This window comes from Sciurus carolinensis, chromosome 16 (assembly GCF_902686445.1).
Source record: "Sciurus carolinensis chromosome 16, mSciCar1.2, whole genome shotgun sequence".
Taxonomy (NCBI): Eukaryota; Metazoa; Chordata; class Mammalia; order Rodentia; family Sciuridae; genus Sciurus; species Sciurus carolinensis.
The window spans coordinates 8,966,706-8,989,193 of record NC_062228.1 but is presented as its reverse complement, the minus strand read 5'-3'; the positions used below and the strand labels follow the sequence as shown (position 1 = coordinate 8,989,193).

At 44.7% G+C, this 22,488-nt stretch overlaps 1 protein-coding gene across 1 annotated transcript in view; it reads left to right on the top strand.

The window, feature by feature from the left end:
* Positions 1-22,488, top strand: part of Vat1l (vesicle amine transport 1 like) — a 141,535-nt gene that overhangs the window by 7,374 nt on the left and 111,673 nt on the right. Inside the window, exon 2 of the mRNA XM_047529028.1 lies at positions 17,397-17,526. Within this exon, the coding sequence (XP_047384984.1) occupies positions 17,397-17,526 (130 nt within the window). The remainder of the gene's footprint in view (positions 1-17,396; positions 17,527-22,488) is intronic.

Sequence of the window (22,488 nt, the reverse complement as noted above, 5' to 3'; positions counted from 1 at the left end):
TCTCACACCAGCCCTCTGCACGCCCATCCATGGGTGGGGACAGGGAGTTCTCTGACACCTGGGTATGTGTAGGTTGGGAGTTTGGCTCACTCCCATTCGAAGGAATCAAAATCCCAGGACCTTTGGACACATCACTGACATTCAACACTGACAACAGAACTCTCTCAGGCATAGAGAAATAACACCCCATTACCCCCAAGTTTCTGGTACTTCGCTTTCCTAAGATGGATCCTTTTTTGACATCTTGGTATTTGTCATAGAAGAAAAAGTTTAATTAGAAGCAAGAAGAGACTCTCCTTAGGAAAGGGCAGCAGGCATGTAATCTCAAATTAGTTTGATTCCTCTGTGTGTGATCTCATACAGGAAATCAGTTGAAGCCTTGCTATTAAAATAAGTGAATTTTATGTTTGAAGGCCCTGGAGACAAAATAGATGTTCCAGTGACAGGAGCTGTTTCATCTTGAATGTGCTATTTTCTTCATAAGAGTAGCACTCAACTTCTTTCTTCAATCTCCTCTTGCCAGTGACCCCTGACCCTTCAGCTGAGCTCCATCCCTAGCACTGCTGGGATTCAGGGACCTGCTAAAGAGTGCTTACCCAAACAGAACCCCCTCTGTGAGCTAAAGCATTGAATCTTGCTACTCTTGACTTCTCTAAATGACTGTGGTCCCCAGAGCTCAATGTAGGATAATTATTTTCTATGCACGAAATGATAATGATTCATTTCTTGGACACCCAAAACTGTATGGGAGCTTTCTGGTTATAAAACAGTTAATATTTGAAGTGAAACAGGCCTGGATTCAAATCCTGGCTCATGATTTTAGCAATCTGTATAATCTTGGAAAAATGACTTAGTCTTTTAAAACTGCAGTTTCCTCATCTGTAATGTGGGCATAATGATAACACCTATGGGGTAACAGTTTTAAAGTGAGGAGAAAGAAAAGATAATGAACCCAAAGTGCCTAGCAATGATGTTGGCATATTTAACATTGGTTGATGAATGACGTCAGTGTCATATACTCTGTGTCTGGTTGATATTATTGTTGGGAGATGATGCAGAGACACAGGACTTTAGAGAGTCCACCCAGACTTGATAAAACTTTCTGAATGGAGTCCACCATTCTGACTCTGTTTCCCCACAAGGGTAAAATACCCTCACATCACAAGTATCATGGGCAGGATGTGCCACCGTGCTGTGACATATACAAGAAATCAAGATAATGCCTGCTGAACGACAGGGGAAATGGAACCAAGATGTACTGTGTTCCTACTGTGTGCCTGGAACTGGGCCAGTCTTAGAAATCTTCAAAGCAGAGACCAGTCCATCCTCCCTGCCTCCTCTCTCTCTTTTAAATTTCAGCTATCATGACGCATTCGTCCCTGGACTTCCCTTTTGCTTCCATCTTTCATCCTCTCTTTTCTTGTGAGTTAGCTCTCAAGCTCATAGGCCAAGGAGCTTCCTTCTTGAGACTGAGAAAGGCAGCACCCGTTAGCTCTGGCAGCCTGGTTTCGGCAAGCCTCAGTGCAAAGACAAAATGTTGCTCCTAATTCCCATACATCAAGGAAGGCATCTGATTGGTACTTTGTGAATCACATCCCAGCATCTGGAGCTTGCCCCTTCCCAAGGGAGTGAAGAGCTGAGGTTGACCTTGTTTGTGTCTCATGCCTCCTACCCTGGTCTCAAAGAATAGAGGCACCATGATTGACAGCCCAACAGGAACACAAGGTGTGTGTGTGTGTGTGTGTGTGTGTGTGTGTAGAAGAAGGAGGGGTAGGTACTCTAACACCAGTGCAGGTCATCAACCAGAAGATGGGACTGGTGACATACACTGGATAGGGCACAGTGGGAGCCTTCACGGGCAGAGAGTGGGCACTCATCTACAGCAGGAAAAGTGTAGGCTCAGGAGGGGTTGGAGCTCATTTCCTATGCTAGGATCTTACATTTTTCAACAGGAAGTTATTGAATCTCTTTAAGTAACATAGATAATATTTTTTTTTGTATTGCCAATTTTACAGGAATATTTATTTATTTATTTTTTATTTTTTATTTTTTTTATTGTATACAAATGGGATACATGTTGTTTCTCTATTTGTACATAGAGTCAAGGCATACCATTTGTGTAATCATACGTTTACATAGGGCAATGATGTTTATTTTTTTTCCTTCCCCCCCACCCCTCCCACCCCTCTTTTCCCTCTATACAGTCCTTCTTTCCTTCATTCTTACCGCTCTCCTTATCCCTAACCCTAAACTTAACCCTAAACCTAATGCTAACCCCTCCCACCCCCCATTATATGTCCTCATCCGCTTATCAGCGAGATCATTCGTCCTTTAGTTTTTTGAGATTGGCTTATCTCACTTAGCATGATATTCTCCAATTTCATCCATTTGCCTACAAATGCCATAATTTTATCATTCTTCATTGCGGAGTAATATTCCATTGTATATATATGCCACAGTTTCTTTATCCATTCATCAACTGAAGGGCATCTAGGTTGGTTCCACAATCTGGCTATGGTGAATTGAGCAGCAATGAACATTGATGTGGCTGTATCTCTGTAGTATGCTGATTTTAAGTCCTTTGGGTATAGGCCAAGGAGTGGGATAGCTGGGTCAAATGGTGTTTCCATTCCAAGCTTTCTGAGGAACCTCCACACTGCTTTCCAGCGTGGCTGCACTAATTTGCAACCCCACCAGCAATGTATGAGTGTTCCTTTTTCACCACATCCTCGCCAACACCTATTGTTGCTTGTATTCTTGATAATCGCCATTCTAATTGGGGTGAGATGAAATCTTAGGGTAGTTTTGATTTGCATTTCCCTTATTACTAGGGATGTTGAACATTTTTTCATATATCTGTTGATTACTTGTACATCTTCTTCTGTGAAGTGTCTGTTCATTTCCTTAGCCCATTTGTTGATTGGATTATTTGTATTCTTCGTGTAGAGTTTTTTGAGTTCTTTATAGATTCTGAAAATTAGTGCTCTATCTGAAGTATGGTTGGCAAAGATATTCTCCCACTCTGTAGGCTCTCTCTTCACATTTCTGATAGTTTCCTTTGCTGAGAGAAAGCTTTTTAGTTTGAATCTATCCCAGTTGTTGATTCTTGCTTTTATTTCTTGTGCCATAGATAATATTTTAAATGTTGAAGCCATCATCTTTTAGATCTCTTTGGTGATCTTGGAAAGTTCTAGAAACTTTATTACCACTTGACTATTGATGCCAAACATGGTGCTTGGTTAACAGGATGCACTCATAGGCGTTCACAGGCTGAGTAAGTATATTCCGGGCTTCCTCCAGATAGTAAATCTGACCTTCCTGATGTAACGAGCAGCCATCGAGTGAGTGTGGCCTTGAGCTCCCTTCTCATCATGACTTTCTCCAACCAGAAACATCAACCTTTCCAGCAATTTTCCCCAGAAAGAAGCCAAACAATCCCAGGACCTCCAGCTTGCAGGTCTGTGAGGGAGCACTTGTGGTGAACTGGTTTTCAGGCTGTCCCCTTCCCTTAGCACAACCCATTCTCAGGCACCCAGACACTCCCGCTCTGTGCTCGGTAATGACTGCTGTCCCTCAGCCAGGGAAGTAGGTCCCTGACTCAAGATGCTCTGTAATTTTCTCCTTGTTGACATTGGGTTCCGAGTGCGGGAGGCCACGACTCTCAGCAAGAACCCACTGTGCCTCTTCTGATGACTCTCATTCCAAGAGCACTCACCCAACACTCCCAGAGTGCTCCTACCTGGGGACCTCGGGTCCCTCCGGGTCCCCAACCTCCCCTCCACACCTTAGAGAGTGGGAGGCACTTCTGAGGGGATGGTTCAGGTCTTTAGAAACACAGTGCTCCTGGTCCTCTTGACTCAGCCTTTCCTCTTGCCTGTTCTACTAGTCTGAGTGCATCCCCATCTTTTCTCCACCCAGGGTGGAGTCAGACCCCCACTCTCTGGGGTTAATCTAAGGATGTTCTCGTCACTAACTCATCTCATTATTATTATCATCATAGCCTTAGCTAGTACTTTGTGCCTTGGTCACGATACTAAGTGTTCTGTACACATCCTTACGCCAACCAATTACAGAAGAAGACACGGGATCAGAGAGGTAGGAGAACTTAAGATCACACAGCTAAATATGTCACAATGAATCCCACCATGATGTGCAACTATAATGGACCAATAACAAGTATGGGGGAATAAAGATCACAGAGCTAATAAGACAGAGAGCTGGGATTTGAGCCAGAGCGTGTCTTCCTGGAAAGGTCTACACCTCGCCTTCATTTAAAAGAACCTTTTTAAAATGTATCTTCTTTTCACTGCCCTGTCCTAGACACAAACCCCTGGAGAGGGAAGATGGCCTGAGAGATGGCAAATACTACATTCAAGTATTTAATTTCTCACCAATCACACCCATACTCCCATCTACCCAGAAGGCAGAGGTAGGAGGTCAAGTACAACCTGAAGAGTGTAGCAAGGTTCTGTCTCAATTACAAAATAAAAAGGACTGGGGATGAACTCAACGGTGAAGCATCCCTGGATCCACTCCCCAGCTCCTAGCAGGGGAAGGATCAGATCTGATTTTCTCATGTTGCCATAGACTCCTTCATCCTAGCTTACATCCTCCAACTGCTCTTCCCTTGGGGTGAAGTTCGTTGTTCCCAGGAGACTTGGCTGCTCTTCATGCACACTGATGCCTGGGGGGCAGCCCCACCCAGGTGGTGTGAGTCCTGTGATCCCGAGGAACTCTGATGAGATCCTCAACACTGCACATTCCATAGCCCCCTCTCTTCCCAACACAGTCACTTTCATCTTTGGACAGGTGTCTATCAAGTTACAGACACTCTTTTAAAACAGAAGGAGCCCGTGTCTAGGATCAGAGAGCCCTGCTTTTCATTTATCTAGACTATGCCTAGTTCAGTCTGCTAATGGGGAGCTATTAACCCACCATTCCTATGATTGGTGTCAATGATTTTGCAGTTGGCTTCTCTTTATCATCCCAGCTTAATTCACCAGTATTGTTCCAGTTGGGGACCTTGGAGTAAACTCTGGCTCAAAGTCTTGCAGTCAGGACGGGATGCATAACACAGCCATCAATGTGCCCACCTTCCTGAGACGGTGTTTCCAGGTTCAAGGACCTTCTCTGTCTGATGGTAGAGGGACAGTAGTCTGTGCCTCTGGAACTTCTACGTCATAGGAAATAAATAGCAGAAGCATTTGTCATGCTGCGGTCCTCTTTGAGTCTCTGTCTCTGTCCTTAGCCAATGACACTTACGGTGAGCTCCTCTCCTTCCTGTGTTCTTAGGACAGTTTTGTTTCTTTTTCTTTTTTCCTCTTGTTTCCCTAAGGTAGCTGGGCCTGTTCACTCTTGAGTTCACTCCCTTGAGTAGAAATCCAACTTCCAGGTTTTTTGAAAAGTACTGTCAAACCTTGGGGCCTTTAGAAATCATAAAAGCTGGATTCCTTAGTGCTACAGAGAATGTCTCAAACATGCTTTCCTATTTACATCCCTCCAGACTTTCTCTCCTCTCTCTTCAAGTTCTCCCAGACTTTTAAACCTTGTATCTTTGTTCGCCTTTCACATTTATTTCTTACCTTCCAGGAGTAAATCTTTGCTCTCTCAAAGCACAGCGACCTAGCAGGGCTTTGACCTTCTCAGTTCTCCTTTCATACCAGTGCATACCATGCTGCCAGCCCAGTATGGCTGGGGGAAAATCCCTCTCGTAAGGAGGAAGAAGGTGAGCACTCAATGACTCCTAGGCGTTTTCCTGTGTGCATCTCCATCAGAGGAATCATCGTTTGCCAGCCCTGATGTGCCCTGTGCCAAGCATTGAATGTCGAAACATGGATGTCTAGTGTTGCTCCTAATCCACAGGGAAGACAGTAGGAGTGATGCTGCTACTAGCACCTTCTCAGGTGAATTAAATACCAACTGGCCAAAAATTAAAGTTCGGAGTCACTAAGGAGTGACGCTAACCCATTTCCAGCATTCAGTATCCACGGGTGGTCGTTGGCTGCCATATTGGACCCATACTGAAAGTTTCTATCATCATGGGATGTTCCACTGTGCACTATTGTAGTCTTCACTCTACCCCCACACATGCTTTTTTCCTATGGAAACAACTGTTACTAAACATTATTTTTATCAACTGCAATGTCTTTGGACATAACTTTCACATTACTGCAAAAATGGACTGTTTCTCCGCAATGATCCTAGCTCCTCTGTGGCTCTGTGGAAAACTCAAGCTGTGGTCACTCTGTACTGTATTTCCTTCCCATGGAGAGGTGGGCTGGAGCTGGAGAAGTCAGGGAACGAGAGCAAAGGACACACCCATTCCTAAGGAGTTCTTTCCTGATCCCAGTGAAGCGGCTTAGTAATTACCTTTCTGTGCTCACTCTGACCTTTAGATGGCCTCCTCTTGTGGAATTCCGTAGTGTGTGATCATTTCTTTGCTGACCTCTGAACTCCGAGAAGTACAGATGGCCTTGTCACTGTTGTAACATCATTGCCTGACCAAGCCCCAAAACACAAGGGGTCTATTGAATTTTAAATCAGATGAGATTGAATGCTCTATGCAGCCAGTCACCGCCAAGCGCCCATTTGAAATCAATGCCTTGGTCACCATCACGTGGAGCAGAGAGATGCCAACCTCTTCAGGAGCCAGCATAGGAATACACACGTCCTGGTGCCTCTCCAGAAGGGGCTGAGAGCAGAGAAATAGCTCCAGGTCCCCAAACTGAGAGGGTTGGTTTTGGCATCAGGGAGGGGGGTGCTGGACCTGCCTGTACCATGCTTTTCTGTTTCTGTTGAAAACTGACTCTAGATATTCATATTCTATATACGTCTACTTGGCTATTTTGTTCAGTGTTGGAAATACTACTGAAGTGTGTCTTGAATACTAATTTGAACATAAGATCTGAACATATTTCCTTTCTCAGACACAGTAGCAACAAAGGATATAGCTCGTACAACTATATCCTGAGCTATATTACCCTCATTATGCCTGCATCTGTAATGGGAAAGTCATGGGGGGGGGGCAACAACAGCAGTATTTACTTAGTAAGTAAAGATTATGAAGAAGCATCAAATGCACCAGAGAATTTCAGATGTCTTTCATGACGGCGAGGTTGATCTTATCTAAAAGTAGTGGCTAGGGAGGGTGTGCAGGGTTAGGAGGGAATCAGTATTGAGAGCCATGAACTAGTAATGGGCAGAAGCAGGTCAGGACACCCTTAACACACTCCTTCTGCCCTGGGATGGAACCAGGTGACTTCTCTATCCTACCGTCCATCCAGGGCATTCTGTCTGTCTTCGGATAAGATGCTGTATGAGATTAAGGTACATAAGATATTTTTGTTTTGAACACTATTTTCTTCCAAGCAGGTAAATCTGTAGACTTGAGAGAACAAAACTGGTGCTTGAACGCACTAATAAAGAGAAAGAAAAAAATCGTGAACACATTTTCTGAGATCAATCAATGCCTATTTTCATAGGCATTTTCAAGGTATCAGTTGAGATGAAGAAAGAGAAACAGAAGTTACGGTTCTCAGGGTATGAGGAAATGGATCAACATCTGCTTCTTTGACCCCATGTGGATTGGAGTCAAGGGCTTTCATGAACGTATTATCAGCAAGACAAGGGCAGAATGAAGACGGGCTTACCTTTTTTTTATTTTTATTTTTCTGTGTTTACTTTGTCAGAGTCTCACGTTAGGTCTGTTTGGTCCTTCCCAGAGCTGGCAGAAGCGGTCGTGAATTCTGGGGCCATCCATGCCCACCTGGAGGAGGCTGGTAAAAGCTTCCCATTTGGAATTTCATGGTGTTTTCCTGATGCCCACATCTCCTCCAGAGTTCTATGACCTCAACTTCCCACAAACATGTAAAAAAACCTGAACTTCTATTTTTCATGTGGATTTTTCCCAAACAGTATGCCAATCCTACATGCATTTCGGTAATGCATCTGCCTGCCATCATTTTCTGTTTTCTTTTTCCTTAGTCCCTTTCTTGATTCTTCAAGCCCTTTAATTCCTCCATTTCCCTTTCATTCTTTCAGGTCTCTACTTAAAGATCTCAATGTCTTCTCTGACTTCACACCATTAGTTGTAAGAAACCCTAGATCTTTCCTCCTCAGGGACCACCATGCAAAGGAGCCCCATAAATGTTCACTGTGAGTGACAAATATCTGTAACTGTGAGGGAACAGAACCCCAAAAGGGGAAATGACGCCACCACTCTTGCGATATGAGAGAAGTCACCTGTTCCATCCCAGGGCAGAAGGAGTGTGTTAAGGGTGTCCTGGTTGCTTCTGCCACCACCAGAGCGATATTTTAGGACCTCTGTACATATTCTTCCAGTTACTGGGAGTGATGGCTGCTGACAGCTTGCCCCTTGTCCCCTCCTGAGGAATTGCCCTCAGCTTCAGGTAGGCTCCTTGTCCCAAACTGCATTCCTCCCTGGGGGTAGCCTCAACCCATCACTAGTTGATGGAGTGGTACTGGTGTCCTTGCTTTGATTCAGAATTACCCAAGGGGCCATACTAGCCTTGGAAGTTTCCATGGATGAGCTGAAACCTCTTCACTAGTGTAGCAGAGACATCTACCTCTGTCCAGTCCAGCTTCCCTCACATTGATCTAGGTATTGCTTCCTAGAACACTCCCTGTCAGACCTGCGTGCAAATCAGACTGTGCACCTGTTTCCCAGGGACCTTGACTTTTGATGCCTTCTTGGTGTGACAATGCTGATGACGATGATGATGACAGCAGCTCATACTTCTGAACACTTACTGTATGCAAGGGACTCTGTCCAACCTATGCTGTCACCTTCAATCCACACCAACATTCCTAGGGTTTTATGAGATGAAAAAAAATCAAGGCTGAAGGAGGTCAAGCACACCCCCTCAGAAGAAGCCAGAAAGCCAGAGCTCAGGATTTAAGCTTGACTTTGGCAGTGGCAGAGGACACTAGGACTATTCTTTTGGAAACTTCCTGGAGGTTAATGTTTTGACTTTGTGGTTGCATTGTATCTTAGCACCCCTGCCGGTGGCCTGGTCGCCACTTTGACCCCATGATTGAACTCTTCACATTATAATATAATCAGCTTTTATGGGCCTATTTTCCTGTGAGCACTTCAAATTTGTTAATTTTGGGTATTCAGTACCTAGGACACTGCTTGGTATACAGTAAGTGTTCCATGTGCTAGTTGAGTACAGAGGTGTGTTACGGTGTAGCTACGAGGGGTCCTCCAAAGCTCCTATGTTAGATGAAATGATTAGACTGTGAGAGCTGTAACCTAATCACTTTATCCTAGTTTGGATGGACTAATTGGGTGGTCACTGTGGGCAGGTGGGGCATGGCTGGAGGAAATAGGTCTCTGGTGACGTACCCTGGAAGAATTCATCTTCTTGTGGCCCCTTCCACTCTCTCTGCTCCCTGCCTACCATGAATAACAGAGGACTGCTCCTCCACCATGCCGTCTGCCATGATGTTCTGCCTCACCTTGGGTCCAGATTATGAACTGAATCTCTGAAACTGTTGGTCCCAAATAAGCTTTTCCTCCTCTAAGTTGTCCTCCACAGGTATTTTGGTCACAGTGTTGAAAAACTGACTAAAGGAAGGTCTCATCTATGTAACTTGGAATATCTAGTGATGCTCTTTCAAAAGGCAAGCAAAGTTCAGTAGCAAAGTACAGTAGTCAAGAGCACAGGCTCTGAATCCATGTTGCTTACTTCAACGTAGCAACTTTGCAAACCTAGATGCGTCTCGATTTTGTTCTCTGTAAAGTAGGGATGATATCATTTGTCTCTTAGCATTGTTTATTGGTGGCATAAAAATTAAATGATATCATGCACATAAAGCACTTAGCACCATGCATGATACATAGTAAACACCTCATAAATGTCATACCTTACAGTTGCTAGCCACAAATCAATTCCTTTTCTCCTCATGCTCTGTCATCAGGAAAATCAGTATGGGGTTTCTCATGTTTCTTCTAGCTTTCTGGGCCCCTCCCAAAGTCACAAGGCCCTGTGGAAGAGCCCTTTCAGAAAGCACCCATCCCTTTTTGAACATTTCTCTTCTTGACAGAAACTGACATTGGGCTAGTAGTGGTCCTTCACAACTTTTATGGCAATGAGAATAGGCCTAAGTAAAGAGATACTCAGATCTGGGGCCAGGAAATGCACATTTAGGAAAAAACAGGATGGCCACACGACCATGAGGATCCTGACACGCATCCAAAAGGCGATTGTTTCCACGGCTCAAGGGGAACCCCCCTGCTTGAAATTACTACCGTGGAGGGTAGGAATTGACTGCCATAACCCTCTAAGAGTCGGGTATCGTGGCCTTTACTGAGTACTTACTATTTATTACACATGCATTCAACACTTCTTGATGGTATTTCATAGAATCATAAGAGCTTATGATCTGAAGAAATTTCTGATGTCAGCTAGCCTTATATTTTACATTTCCTCCCTGCTAACTTTTATAGTTTTCATAAACATCCTTAAGAACCAGGAATGTGACAGCCAGTTCAATATTTTTATTAGCATGTTGGACGTTGAAATCAATGGCATGACAGCCACATTTTCTGAAGATACAAATCCAGGAGGCAGAGCCAGTTTTTTGGATGAAAGAATTAGGATCCAAGAAAAAGAAGGGCAAATTGGAATGATGAATCTAACCTAATATGACCACATTTAACCAGGGTAAATATGATCTTCTGGATCAGGGTCAAAATGTTCAACTGCCCTTGAGGACAATGAGAGAGATTTTCATTTTCATATCTATCTAATGATCATCTATTAATATTTACCCTATCTCATTCTAAAAAGGGCTTGAATGACAGATGAGCTGGTCTCTAAGCAGGGCACCAGACCAGTAGTCTCAGCATCACCTAAAACTTTTTAGAAATGTAACACCTGGGACGTCACCTCAGACAGAGTCAGGACCCTGGGGGAGAGTCCTACGATTTGGGTTTTGCCTGTAATCTTAGTGGCTCAGGAGGCTGAAGCAGGAGGATCATGAGTTCAAAACCAGCCTCAGCAAAAGTGAGGTGCTAAGCAACTCAGTGAGACCCTGTCTCTAAATAAAATACAAAACAGGACTGGGGATGTGGCTCAGTGGTCGAGTGTCCCTGAGTTCAATCCCCAGTACTACCCACCACCCGCACCATACACACACTTACAAATTCCTTTTGGGAATTCTTGTGCACATAAGTTTTGAAAACAGTGGTAAGAGGTGATCAGGTATTTTAAATTGGAACTTCCAAAGCATTTCGAAGTTGCAGTGACAGTCAAGCAGTAAGACAGTTGAACAAATGTCACAAATTTAGCTCAGGGCATTCAAACAGCTAGTGTAAAGAAAGATCCATAACAGCTTACGTACGACATGGGGCCTGAAAGACCCCTGTAGCCAGCCTGTGTGCTGAGACTTGAGTAAAATCCCGTTTTCGTAGAGAAGTGAACACGTATGTTAACACCTGGTGTGCTCAGTTGTATTCCTGCAGTAAGATAATGGCTTAGGAAGGTCATTTCTCTGCAATCTGCACCTTCATTGGGCCATCGAAGGGGCAAGATGGGATTTCTGTTGAGCATAAGATCAACCTATATAATGGGTGTTATGGTTTGGATGTGAGGTGTCCCCCAAAAACTCATGTGTGAGACAATGCAGGAAGGTTCAGGGGGGAAATGATTGGGCTGTGAGAGTCTTAACCCAATCAGTGAATTAATCCCGATAGGGATGAACTGAGTGGTAACTGAAGTGGTGGGGTGTGGCTGGAGGAGGTGAGCATTGGGGACGAGGCTTTGGGGTGTATATTTGTATCTGGCAAGTGGAGACCTCTCTCTCTCTCTGCTTCCTAATCATCATGTGAGCTGCTTCCTTCTGCCACACTCTTCTGCCATGATTTTCAGCTTCACCTTGAGCCCTGAGGAATGGACCCTGCTGTCTGTGGATTAAGACCTCTGAAACTGTGAGCGCCCAGATAAACTTTTCGTCCTCTACAGTTGTTCTGGTCAGGTCCTTTTAGTCACAGCAGCAAAAAAGCTGGCTAGAACAATGGGGCTGTCCGTTGATCTGTGTCCATAGACAAGTTGGTTGAAGGAAAGGGAGACTTTCACCATCGTGTTTTATGTCATGGTCTGACCATGTTGGATTCCCATGGTCAGTGCTGAAGCTACAGACAATCTGATGAAAGAACAGAATGCTAAGAACCCTAAAATTCTTTCCTATGGGCAATCCCTGCCTTCCTTTCACCAGAATTCAAGAAAGGAGCCTTCTCCATGTCCACCTGTCTCCTCTTTGGTAAACTCCTTCTTTGGATCAATTTTCATCTCAAATTGAATAATTAATAAACTATAACTGGACTGGTTGATTAGTCATTCACTTTGTGATATCTTTAAAGAAATAATTTGTGTCTTCTTTTGAGACTATTAGCATATAAAAATTCATGTATCTCAAACGACAAGTTTGGGGAAAATATACTCATCAGGGTACTTTGATTTATAGGTAAGGGAATGGCAGCCTAGGGCTCAGAAACACAAGCTGACTGTCTCGTAACAAGGGTTCATCTTTTCAGTTCTGGGACCTGCTCTGTGATCTTGGGCAAGGTACTTCATTCTCTCTCAGTGTTGCTTTCTTTTTTTTCATTTTTGTATAAAATGGAGATGGAAACGGTCCACACTGGGTCTCTAACCTGCAGCACTGTTGTGGTGAAAGCAATGCTGTGGACTTTGGCAGAACACACGATGAGGACACTGAACTTCTCTCATGAGACATCACAGGTGACATCCCTCACTTAACAAAGGGCAGACCGTGAGGAGGCTGTGGCTAGCCCTCAGCTCCTCCACGGAGTCTAAGCATCCAAGTCACACCTCCACATCCCATCCTGTGCTTGGATTCTGATTCCCTTGTAGGCAGAACCCACCCAACAGAGGACCATGGGGAGCACAGATCAGGGGGAGGGCCTCAGAAACTAAGCCAAGGTCCCAGCTGATGGATGGCAGAGCAGAGGCTGGAACCCAGGCACTACATTGTATTTTTTTTGCCAGTTTTTCTTCGTCTTCTTGCCCCTGACTCTGAAAAATTTCAAATTTAGTAGCATTTGATTTACCTCCATTTGAGATTTCATGGCATCCTGGGATGTACAATAGCAAGGAACCTGAAGATGGTGACTCAAGCTTCAGCTTTGTCACATACTAATTGGGCTGCCTTTAGCAAGTCAGGTGTCTTCTGTGCGTCTTAGTGTTCACATCTTTTTTTTTGTACTGGGATTGAAGCCAAGCATGCTTAACCACTGAGCCACGTCCCCAGTCCTTTTTTATATTTTATTAGAGACAGGGTCTTGCTGAGTTGCCAAGTGCCTCGCTGAGTTGCTGAGACTGGCTTTGAACACACGATCCTCCTGCCTCCGGGAACAATAACATCTGCACTTGTTGCTTTTCTGGAATCCTTACAAAGTTTAATGAGATTTGTACCAAAGCACATTGTAAACTGTGCTATGCTATGTAAATGTAAGACAGCGTTATTTATTAGAAGGACTGCCCTCTGATTTCCTCGTATCTTCTGCCACATGCCTGCAGATTCCTCCTCTTGTTTAGAGTCCCTGCACCCACTCCTGGGTCCTTTTTCTCAAATTTCTGCCTTTCCTGCTTCAGGATGCTTCATCTCAATAATAACCCTTTATACATAGCCTCTGACTAATAATGTAGCAGAGGAGGAAAAATAAAAGATTTATTGTGTTTATTAAAATTATACCCATCTTTGAGAAAAATGGGATTACCTAGCAGAACATTATGCCAAGCACTATCCAAAGCTATTTTGTTTGCAATGATCTCAAATGTTCAAGAGTTGTATACAAATTAAGCAAGAGAGTGTCTGAAGATCACCCCCGCGTGCTCCTGAGTCACTTAGATGTAGTCATGGCCACCCCCAGAAGTTTTCAGCTAAAAATCAAATTATCTTAGCGAGAACTAGAAACTGTAATTGTGGAGGTGTATAGCAGATAGACTCCTGTGTTTTTCTGTTGTGGTGGAAAAATAAACTATTTGACCCAAGTTCAAGCTCATAGGTTTTGCTGTCTGTGTGGCTTTGGCTTAATATTGCTAAACAATGTTACTTATTTTTTGAAGAAAAAAAAGTAAAAAATGGTGCAATGGCGTATGGGGGTAATTGATTATGGTACTTTAGTTTGTATCTTTTGACTTTGTGGGACAGAGATCACATGGGTAGCCCATGCAAAGAGATTCCATTATAAAAACGTGTGGAATGAAAAGGGACAGAGGCAGCAGGCCAGTGGAACCGTCCTCACCAGGGCCATCCTAGGTAACTCGGCAGCGGAAGGTGGCCAGTTGTCCTGGTGCAGGTGTTGGGTGGACTCTGATCTCTGTCCTCCACCTACTGGCTTTGCACTTACTTTCCCAGTGCCCAGGTCGGCTAGGTCCCTCCAGTTCAGGCCTATCTCGCTTGCGACACCCTTCCTGTGGCTCAGCTGTTCTCTTGCTGTGCGTTTCTGCATTCATGACTTTTGAGGGGACACCCATTTCTGGGACCAGCTCCTTTATTCACATTAAGGAATATGCTCCTGCTAAGATTATGAATGGCAACTCTTCCAACCTTGGATCCACCCCTGCTGCAATCAGCTGTCAAACAAGGGGAAGAGATAAGGGGGTTCCAAATATGGCCGCTGGATATGCCCTCTCTCCCAGTGCGGTGGGTGGGAAGTTCCCATAGAGAGGCGGCAGAGGATATTGTATAGGGGGTCAAGTTTACACTTTGCTTGAATTCAAGTCCTGACCTGCCCATTTTCTGAAGATGTGACCTTAAGCAGTTCTTAATAGTAAAGTTACTTCATCTGTCTCAGGCTTCCTCATCTAAAAATGGGTTCAATGATTTGTAATTCATAGGAGTATTATTGATTCATAAATAACAAAAGTGAAGCACTCAGCCCAGTTCCTGCCACAAATTAAACCTTCAGCAAATGCTAGCTCTACCCGTGAGGAGAAAGGCATCACAACACGGGTCTGATATGACATGTAAATGTGCCCCTTACCAATGGTTCACGTCCTTCCTTTGTGAAGAAACAAATGGCACCACCCTGTCCCCATGTCTCAGAGTACCCCTGCTTCCTGAAAACAGGTGGCATTCACCAAGACCTGGTGGAGCTGCCGAATGCTTTATCAAGGCCATGGGGAGCTGCAGGCTTCTATCAAGTCAGCCTGAGGCGTCCCCTGTGAGACTCAGTGGCTGGCTCTCAGTTTCCAGCCTCCGGGCCCAGCCATGCTGACGGTGTTAGGACAGCCCGACTGGTAGCTTGGTGTGCATCCAGGATGAAACCTTTCCTGTGTGCACAGCTGTCATGGTGTCTCTGGACACGTCCTCATCAGGGGCTTGGGAAGCCCTGAGCTAACATAGGCGTGGAGTGAGATGGAGCTTGCTTTGGGTTGTTCGACAGTGATGCTTTATTTACCCGGTTGTGCAAGAAAGGAGCTGTTTCATACCAGGGAGGTTCATAGGTAGCTGAAGTCTCTCCACATCAGCTGGGACACCATTGCCAGCCATTTTAATGGGACTCTTCCTCTCATTGCACCCAGTCCTTGCCTTCTTCCGGGCAGCCATGCATCTGAAGCCGGCACTGTGGCTCCTGGCTGTGGCCCACGCTGTGCTACGTGCTTCCCTCGCCTGCATTCTTCACCCCGGGAAGCGGGTGCCACCAGACCCTCGTTTTACAGATGGGAGGCCAAAGCACAGGGAGGCCGAGTCACTTACCTAAGTGACATGGGTGGAAGTGGTAGAAGAGGGATTTGGCCTCTGTTTTTACAATGCTCTTAAGAACAGGTTGTTTATTAGAGAACATTTTGGTTCAAGAATGACCTAAGTAACTGTTTGCCACCAAAGTACAACACATGTACCTTTCAGAAATATATCCATTACTGATTTTTAAAAGGAACTAGTGTTTAACCTGGAAGCACAGAGTTTTGCATATCGGTGGCTATTTCTTCCTCCAGCAGCGGTTACTTGGGTAGCGACTCTCCTGGGTTTCTCAGGGCCTGTTGTGTGCCAGGCGCTCTGGAAGCCAAGCAATATGAGGCCCGCAGCCGCCTTCAAGGGGCAGCCTCAGGAGATGCGCCAGCTAGGGCAGTGTGTGAAACTGGCCTGTTTCACAGTCAGGAAGACCAGGGGACAATGGTGACTTTGAACCCACCCTTAAAGCCGTCTCCCTGCCTCTTTCCATTCTGCGTAGATGAGAGCAGTGAGCAAGGCCAGGGGCCAAGATGGGATTGGATGCTTTCTTGGCTCCTGAGAGGACAGGGAAGGAAAGAGCAAGATATGCTTTAAAACAGTTCAGGCGGCCTCACTTGGAAGGGAAGCTGTGGTAGGTGCTAATGATCCCTGGCTTGTTCTGAGGAGTCTGGTTTCCATAACTCCAGTCTCTCTCAGGTGGAGGCTTATGAAAATAAGAAGCACATTAGATTCACATCTTTTGGAAAAAAATGCACGTTTGATGGAATGTGTTCCCCGTGTGATTAGCAAGTAGGTGTTCAACGCAATTCCCAAGAGTAGTTCTAGAAAATAAAATCATTTGGTGCACTGGAAGCATCATTAGAATCAAATATTAAGGATCAAGATATATTGGAATCTATCTATCAAAGATGACTTTGATATATTTAATAACTTCCTTATTTCAAAATATTGTGTTAATAGAAAATACCTAATAATGTCTCTCACCCAGAGGTACCTTGGATTTTTGAAACAGATACTTCAGTTGTTCTAGATCCACCCCTTGAGCTCTCCTCTTTGAGTCATCTTCAGGTGACAGCTCACAGGCACCATCCTGGAGACTGTTCACGCATAGCACTGGCTTGGTGTATCCTGTGATGCAGGAGAGATGCTTGGCTATTTTGAGGCCTTTTAAATTAGGTCTCCTTTCTCTTTCTCCCTTTCTCACAGATTGGCTGGTGGCCATTGTGTCTGGCTGCTGGCCACGCATCTGCTTGTAAACATTAGCTAGTATATTTTTTACCCTTGATCAAGTGCTTGGTGTCCAATGACCAGGCTAGTCAATATGTGTTCTTAAAATAAGAGTTAACAGACTCCACGGGAGAACAAAGGGGCTCTTTTGAACTAGAGTAGGAACAGCAGCTATTTTCATATCAGAAAAGCACTCCTCAGCATAGAGATAATTGAATTTTGTATTATTAGTGACATCTAGATAAGTGGCATCACTACGAGGGACGCTTTGGCAGGGAGGGAGGGAGGGAGGAGGGAAGGAAGGAAGGAAGGAAGGAAGGAAAGAAGGAGAGAAGGAAAGAGGTGGGGGCAGGAAGAGAAGAAAAGAAAGCCAGACCAGGGCTGTTTTTTGTTGGTTCGATTCATCTCATTTTGCATTTCTCTCTTTTCATCTTTGCTCTTTGCAGTGGTTTGAACTTCATTGACTTGATGGTGCGACAAGGGAATATTGACAACCCTCCCAAGACTCCCCTGGTGCCCGGATTCGAGTGCTCTGGGATTGTGGAGGCCCTGGGAGACAGCGTGAAGGGATACGAGGTAATGTTTTGACGCTGCCTTGAAGAGTCGTCTCCCTCTGGAATCCATGGAGACAATACCAGATCAGGCAAAATCGTGCTTGGAGTCTCTTAGGCCTGGCGTTGTTCTTGTCATCTTATTATTTGGTTCTGTTAACAATGCTCGTAACGACAGGACTTTCCAAAGACCTCATGCCTTTCTCCTGTCCTGTTCTGGTTGCTTCTAGCAGCAGTTTGACTAAGTGAGCAATAGGAATCTCCTGCTCCCCTTTATTCATGTAATGCAGCTGTTAAATCAGCATTTGGACTTGGATTAGCTAAGGGGCATGGCTCCTTCCCCACCCGCCACTACCATCTTACCATTACCTTGGGCTCAAAACTCAATCACAAAACCCAAAAGTTTGGGGGGAAGTAACCTCTGTATTTTATAATGTGGTTCCTTTAAATATTTATTCAACTTATACCTTTTTTCATTTACAAATCCTTAACTACTATAGGAATAAGGGAAGTAACATTGTGGGATGAACGAGATCTTAAGTCAGAGTAGGGGTGCCTGATGGTGGGACAGAGTTGGCCATGGATTGACGGCTTCTGAGGAAGGTGGTATTCTGACCACATTTGTACAGGTTCACAATTCCCCATAATAAAACTTTTTTAATTTGTGAAAAGATACACGATGCCTCCCTACCATTATAATACAAAGCAGATGCAATTTGATCTATACAAACCGAAACACTGTGGGAAGATGCCTACACAAAATCACAATAGTTTGGAGTCAGAAAAATTAACGAGAATCAAGAACAAGAGTTCTCACTCATGGCTAAGTCCTCCCAGGGAAGATGGAGGGGATCTCATACTTGAGAACCCACCAGAACCAGAACCATAGAGAAGTTATCTTCTAGAATCCTGCAAGGTAAACATCATTATTACCCCGAGGGTCAGAAGTGTTCAGTAGTCTCCTGTGAGGTCAGAAGGGTAGTGAGTATCAGTAGGACCTGGATTCGTCAGCAGAACCTTTTTACACGTGCCTAGAATTTCAGTCTTGACCCCAGGTGCCAACCCTCAAGTGCTACAGTACTAAAAATTTGGTCTGCTTGGACCAAAGAAAGACTGGAAGATGAATCCTATAAAGTCCATTGCCAAAGTGCCCTTCAGGTGGAATTTGAGTCTACTTCTCAGTCTCAGAGAACCTCATTGTATTCTGAAAATATGAATAGGCCTCAAATTCTTTATAATGAAAGTCCGGAATCTCATCCTACTCATCAGTCTTTTGGTCAATGGTTTCCAGATAATTCAGTAGGAAAATACTGAAATGAGTTTTTTCTTTCTTTCTCTCTCTTTTTCATGTGACTTTACGTTTTCTGCCCTAGGGAAGCAATATTACCAGAGACACTCTCTCTCTCCCTGAAAGAACTGCATATAAGGAGATCATCTGCTCTTCATCCTCCCTGTGACCTAGAAGGAAAGGCCCTTGCAGCTCCCTGTTAGCCCTGACCACTCAATAAATAAACACCCAGTTATCTCAGAAGATAACAGCAAACAGGGGTGTTATTAGACTTGGTGACGAGGGCTAACTTACCAGACTTGTTGACAAATATGGTTTATCTTCTCATTAGCCCTGGCTTCTTACTAGCAAACCACCCTGGACCACCCTCTTTTCCAAAGCCTTTTGTGCTGCAGAAACAAATAAAAGAAGCCGCTTCCACGTTTCCAGTTAGGCTGTGAGGCGGGAGAAAGCCCACGTGAATGCTCCCTATGTCATTTAAGATTTCTGTCATGCTGGAGGTGGAGTCCAGGCTCTCTGGGTCTGATCAACTGCAAAGGAGGATGGAGAAGTTGTCACCAGAGGCCCAGCCATAAAGGAATAGCTTAAGTTCATTCACTCAGGAATGATTTCTCTTTCTTAGCAGAAACAAATAATAAGGTGACTTGGAGAAATATATATGTCTATATTTTCTATATATAATTTCACATATAATTATATATTATGTAAAATTATATATAAATTTATTTTAGGAATTCTATACATAGAATTATATACAATATTTTAATAATTTTATATATATCCTAGAGAGAATATTTCAGGAGTCCGTCTTTAGACTTGGAGGCTGGGGCTGTGGCTTGGCCTGGGTCTAGAGAATGGACAGGAACAGGTGTGAAGGCTGAGAGTGGTCAGTCGCCTGTGCTGTCTCTTCATTTCACTCTGTCGTCATCGCTGCTCGGTGGCACTGAGTGAGGAAGAGGAGACCCGGGTGGGTCCTGGTTACCATCTGGGCCAAACCCTTGCACTGAAGTTGGTCACTTGACCTTCGGGGTATAGGGACACACTGCCCATGGTACAGCGTCTCTTTTCCCTCAGTCCCTTCCTTAGACGGCTGATTCCTTCCACCTCATGACATACAGTCTTTGTTTAACTTTTGATCAGTGATTTGTGTATTCCATGAGATCTGCTCTTTTAAGAGTTACCATGTTTTGTTCTTTCCTCATTTTTCCTAACTCTGCTAAGCATTGTGTGCATATTGTCATTTAATCTTCTTAACCCTCTATTAACATCATACCCATTTTAGAACTGAGAAAACTGAGGCCTAAAGAGTTCAACTAACATTCCCAGACTTCATAGCTTCCCATGTTGTACGTCCTTATATGACTTTATATTTTCTTTGTGGTATTTTTCTCAGGTGTAATAAATTTATTTGTCTCTGGAGTCAGATAATCTGGATTTGAGTCCTGGCCCTGCTGCTGTCTGGCTCTGTGACCTTGGGCATGGGATTTAATCTCTTTTTGCCTCTATTTAAATGTCTGTATAATCTATATCCACACATCTGTACAAGGGGACCATTGCAGAATCATCATGTCAAAGGAGGTTTGAGGTTTTTGTTGGATAGGGTAGAAGAGACATACTAAGCTACAAAGAAAATAAAACTGTCTTTCCCTGTCTCAAGTGAAAAAGAATACAACATTTCTTTCACTGTCTCTAGAGGGTTGAGGAAGGTTGAACTTCAACCTTGATCTCAGAGAAGACAGCAGGCATGGTGACTCCGAGGGTTTTCTTGACTCTCCCTGTACAGAAATATTGACCATGAGAAATCCCACAGGCTCTCCTGAGGCTGCTCAGCTGGACAGGCCAGTGCCACTGTAGGCTGCCTGCAGAATCAGCAGGAACACCTGTTCAGTGGAAGACTAGCCCCTTTCCTGGGGAGTAAGAAAAGGCCTCAAATGAGCATCAGTGGCCCGTGAAGGTGGATTTCCCATTTGCAAGGTGAAGAAGAAAGGGTCTGCTTGGACCAAAGAAGAGCTCTGAGTGAGACAGATCTGGACTGGAATTCTTCCAGTTCTGTTTTTTAGCCTCAATTTCCCCATCTACATAAAGGGCATAATAGTAGTTTATGATTATTCATGAAGTTCAGGAATTTCATGAGTTCTTTTGGGAATTATATAAGGTCATATAAAGAAAGTCACTTAGCCCAGATTCAGGAGTTTGCTGGATTCTCTGAAAATGTCACTTATCATTATTAATAACGGTCGCTCTTAGCAGCCCCTGCCCCAGCAGAGTTCCTGAAGTTCTAACCAAGGCCAATCATTTTTTCCTGTAGACACTTCCTTTGAGACTATCAGAATCTTCTCCAGGACAGAACTGCCCTATTCTCCTGCACTTCCCACCAGGGTCAGTTGCTCTTGATCGTCAATCCATTTCTCTTTACAAACCAAGCACTGCCCCATGCCTTGAGAACCCATGAACCAAAAAGTTCCAGTCTCTGCCCACTGAGAGCTCACCTTTTAGAGGAGAGAGCAATCATGTAAAAGGATAGCTCCAAACAACAGGCAGCACAACACAAGAATGAAGGGCTGCATGAGGCGTCAGATGAACTTCAGCTGAAGTCCTGTGTTCACCACTTAGAGCTATGTGGTCTCGGAAAAGTTTCTCAGCTACTCTGAACTTTGATTCCCGCTCTGTAAGAGGGAAAGCATAATAAAGGCACTGCATAGGATGCCTGGAAAACATCGTTATTCCAGCACAAAGGAAACACTTCATACATACAAACACTAGAAACGCTAAAAAGAGTGTCCAGATCTGGCTCTGTGGGAAGGAGGGTCATCTGGGAGAATGGGATCCCTTAAGCTGAGTGTTGAAGGAAAAGCAGAGATTGGCCTTGATGGAAGGAAGAATAGGGGATGGCAACCGCAGGAAGAGCAGGCACTGAGCCGCCATGCTGTAGCAGCCTTCCCAAGCTTTTCCTGGGGTTTTCCAGGATGGCCACAGGGCAGATGCAGACATTGGACAGGCACAGGGGCTGAGTCTGCCTCTCTCCCGTTCTCAGGTGGCCTTAACTCCACGCACTGTTGCCACTTAGTCATTTTAGGCTGATGTTCATAGCTGTCTCCTCTCTGGGACAGACTAATGCCACTGTCAAGGTGGAGGGCCACCCCTTCCAGTGTCCAAGGAGTCCCGGGTTATTTATGGGCTGGGGAGAGGGGAGAGAAGGTTGCAGATGGGAATAAGAGCCACAGGTAACACACAGGTACGTCCACAAGCTCTTCCCATCCAGAGCCGCTGGGGGAGTTGGGACAGGAGGAGACCTTGCTTGATATTCATGCAAACTTCCCCAGGATAAGGAGGAGAGATGTCAGGAGGTGGTCAGAAAGTCCTCCATGCCCAGCTGTCAGATCACGATGCTGATTAATTTCTTGCCACTCTCGGAGCTAGTGGACCAGGCTTGGCCCCGATCCTGTTGCTAGCAAACACATCGGCGCAGAGCAATTTGCTCCTGTGGTTCAGGCGTCTCTCCAGAATTAGAGCAGCCCAGCCCCGGACGGGATGCCCTGGCAGCTGAAGCAAAGAAGCTCAGAGTCCAGCAGAATCTGACTGCTGTTGTCCACACCTGTCTCATCCACTTGAACTCCTCATTACCCAGGTCTGAAAGGAGCCAGGATTGTCTGCCTTTCTGCTTCGGCATTCCCAGGCTGGTGGCCAAGTGGGTCCTTG